At 33.4% G+C, this 2,939-nt stretch overlaps 1 protein-coding gene across 1 annotated transcript in view; it reads right to left on the bottom strand.

The window, feature by feature from the left end:
- LOC107647357 (ubiquitin-conjugating enzyme E2 N-like) overlaps positions 1 to 2,148 on the bottom strand; it is a 6,042-nt gene extending 3,894 nt beyond the window's left edge. The window contains exons 1-3 of the mRNA XM_021108279.1: positions 1,991 to 2,148; positions 1,871 to 1,931; positions 1,550 to 1,658 (exon numbers count right to left, since the gene is read on the bottom strand). Coding sequence (XP_020963938.1) covers positions 1,550 to 1,658; positions 1,871 to 1,931; positions 1,991 to 2,148 — 328 coding nt within the window. The remainder of the gene's footprint in view (positions 1 to 1,549; positions 1,659 to 1,870; positions 1,932 to 1,990) is intronic.

Below are 2,939 nucleotides of genomic sequence, written 5' to 3'. Positions count from 1 at the left end.
AAAACTTAAATGCTACAATTAATCAAACCTCTTTTAACTTAAAATTAAAATTTCTTGTTTAAAATTTAAATATCAAAATTCAATATCTTCATAAAAAAAAACATACCTTGAAGAGGAATCCTTTTTACAATATAGATATAAACAAAGAAAAGCAAAAAACAAGTGAAAAAAAAAGTCAATAAAAGATTTGGATAAAGAATACTCCGACAGAGTGGGAGCTTTAGTTAAAGATAACTTGATAGTGAATCAGGATGGTACATCATGAAAAGGGTAAGTTATTAAAACACAGAATGATAGAAACACGGAAGAAGTTATTGAAAAAACTCAATTGGGCCTCCATTATGGCAGTATCAAGGAACATGAACTCAACTATACGATTAATAGTAAAGAGACCAGTATTGATATAGAATCTATGTATCTACCAGGTTTTAAAGATGCTATTAGAACACATGCATCTCAACTTAGTATTCGAAAGAAAAGACTAACATAAGTGAGGATGAGAAATATGAAAAAGTGTGATGTGAAAGAGAAAAAGAGATGCCTTCTTGCAAGACCAAAACATAGAAAAGAAAGACTAGACAATAAGAAAAACGAACAACTAAAAAAAAGGGTCATATCAAAAGTGCAGAAACAAAACATAAGAATGACGCAAAAAGGAAAAGAAGAGCGAAACGAAAAATCAAAGAAGAAGCTATGAAGAAAGGAGGTGAGGCAGATTTAAGGGATGGGTTCTTAGTGGAAGTGAAGATGACGACGAGTCTGAAAATAAAGCTACCAAAACTTGGAGAATATGATCACAACTCAATTTGATGTGATGATGAGGCCATGATGAATCGCATTAGGGAAAATTCGAATGGGAATAAGAAATGGAGGACACAACCTAGATCACTAGTAGACGTACAAGGAAAAAACGACGCAGAGTTGAAACCAAGATCTCAATTTAAGAGGTGAATGAGAGGAGTTCAACAGATGAGAAGGTTGCCTTTAACATCCTTTAGTGTTATTGCTATGGATCATTCTTGTTATTTTAATGTTTTATAGACTTTCTGTTGTTTCGAATAGCGAGTTCATATAGACGTTCGAATTTGTCTTGTTTGGTTAAAGTCTTTTTGTTTCTGCTTTTGTTTGTTCTTTTTTGGTTTTGTATTGTAGGCTCGACTATTTTATATAGTCGAGTTTTTGAACTCTTTCCTATTTTATGGTCGAGAGCTTTAACTAGCGATTAAAAAAATATTTAAGAAAAATTTTATTTAAATAAAGTGTATTTTGTGTACTAATCCAATAGACTAAAGTGTGGTTGTGAGTCTGAAGAGAATTGAAACATGTAATTTTCAAGAAGAAAGATGAACAGAAAATAGGGGCATGATGAAAATGTATACGAGCTAGATAGTGAAAGCCAAGAAAGAACATAGGACAACTTAGTAAAGAAGAAAATATAGTAAAGCAAAATTGAGATTATAAAAAATATGTATTACATCTCATCCTTTTGAAAGCAATGACTTCCTATTTATACTATGACCCATATTAACAGAGTCTTGTTTTTCTTGACCTGCACTAGCACTATTACTCAAATTTGCCTTAGTGTCCACTACATCTTTTACACCTCCCTCCCTCAAATTTATGATTGGTCTTGGGACCACTCTAAGTTTGTTCTTGACCTGGGATATGGACCACATGTAGTTCATTGCTTTTGATATTGTCTCGAACAAACTGTATATCAAGTTGGAAGTGCTTTGTTTTGTCATTTAACACTGGATTGGAAGCAAGCATTACGGTGCTTAAGTTGTCACAGAAAATGGTTGGAGATGTCTAAAGTTGAACTTTCAATTCGAACAACAAGTTCCTAATCCAAACTGTCTCTGCTACGTACACACGCTGCAAGACTTCGAAATTCAGCCTCTGTTGAGCTCTTACTGACAGTGATTTGCTTCCTACAACACCAAGACACAAGATTAGATCCTAAAAAAAAATACAAAACCCAGTGACTGACCTGTGGTCTTCAAGGTCTGATGCCCAATCAGCATCAGCGAATCCATACAATCTGAAATCTGTATTCTTATGAAAGAGTAACCCTTGTTGCTTAGTGCCTTGAACATACCGAAGAACTCTCTTCAGAGCTTTCCAATGTGCAAGCAAGGGTTTATGCATAAATTAGCTAAGCTTGCTCACAACGAAGGAAACATCCGATCTGGTTATTCTGAGATAATGAAGACTTTCAACAACAGATCTGTATAGTCTTAGATCCACAAATTCTTCTGAACTTGTAGTCAACAGCTGAAGAGATGATATCATGGGAGTTAACATTGCACTTGCCTCTTCCATGTTTAATTTTGAGAGTAAATCATTCACATATTTTATTTGAGATAAATGAATATGTCCTGCAGTAGTTCTTCTAACTTCAACACCTAAAAAATAACTCAGTTCACCTAGATCCTTTAATAAGAAAACTGTATTTAAAGTTTTAATCATCAAGTCAACTTGAGTTGAATCACTTCCTGTAATAATGATGTCATCTACATAGCATAGAAGATATATGACATGATTAGAAGTGTATTTCAAAAACAAAGAGGTATCTGATTTTTCAGTGGTAAAGCCAAATGTTTCTAGAGTTTTGTTCAACTTTAGGAACCATTTTCGTGGTGTTTGCTTCAGACCATATAGGGATCAATTTAGTTTGCACATTAAGATTTTAGAATTGACTTCAAAACTCTTGGACTACTGCATATAAATAATTTGAGATAAATCTCCATTAAAAAATGCGTTATTAAAATAAAATTGTGGAATAACTCAACCTTTGGATAAGGCTAAGCTTAGCACAATTCTCACAGTAGTAGGCCTAATCACTAGACTAAAAACTTGGTCAAAATTAAAACCTTCATGTTGACAAAAATCTTGTGCAACTAATCGTGCTTTGTATTTTTGCACAGATCCATCAGAGT

This window comes from Arachis ipaensis, chromosome B01 (assembly GCF_000816755.2).
Source record: "Arachis ipaensis cultivar K30076 chromosome B01, Araip1.1, whole genome shotgun sequence".
In the NCBI taxonomy this organism is placed as follows: domain Eukaryota; kingdom Viridiplantae; phylum Streptophyta; class Magnoliopsida; order Fabales; family Fabaceae; genus Arachis; species Arachis ipaensis.
The sequence above is the reverse complement of the archived record's forward strand: the minus strand, read 5'-3'. Positions and strand labels throughout refer to the sequence as shown.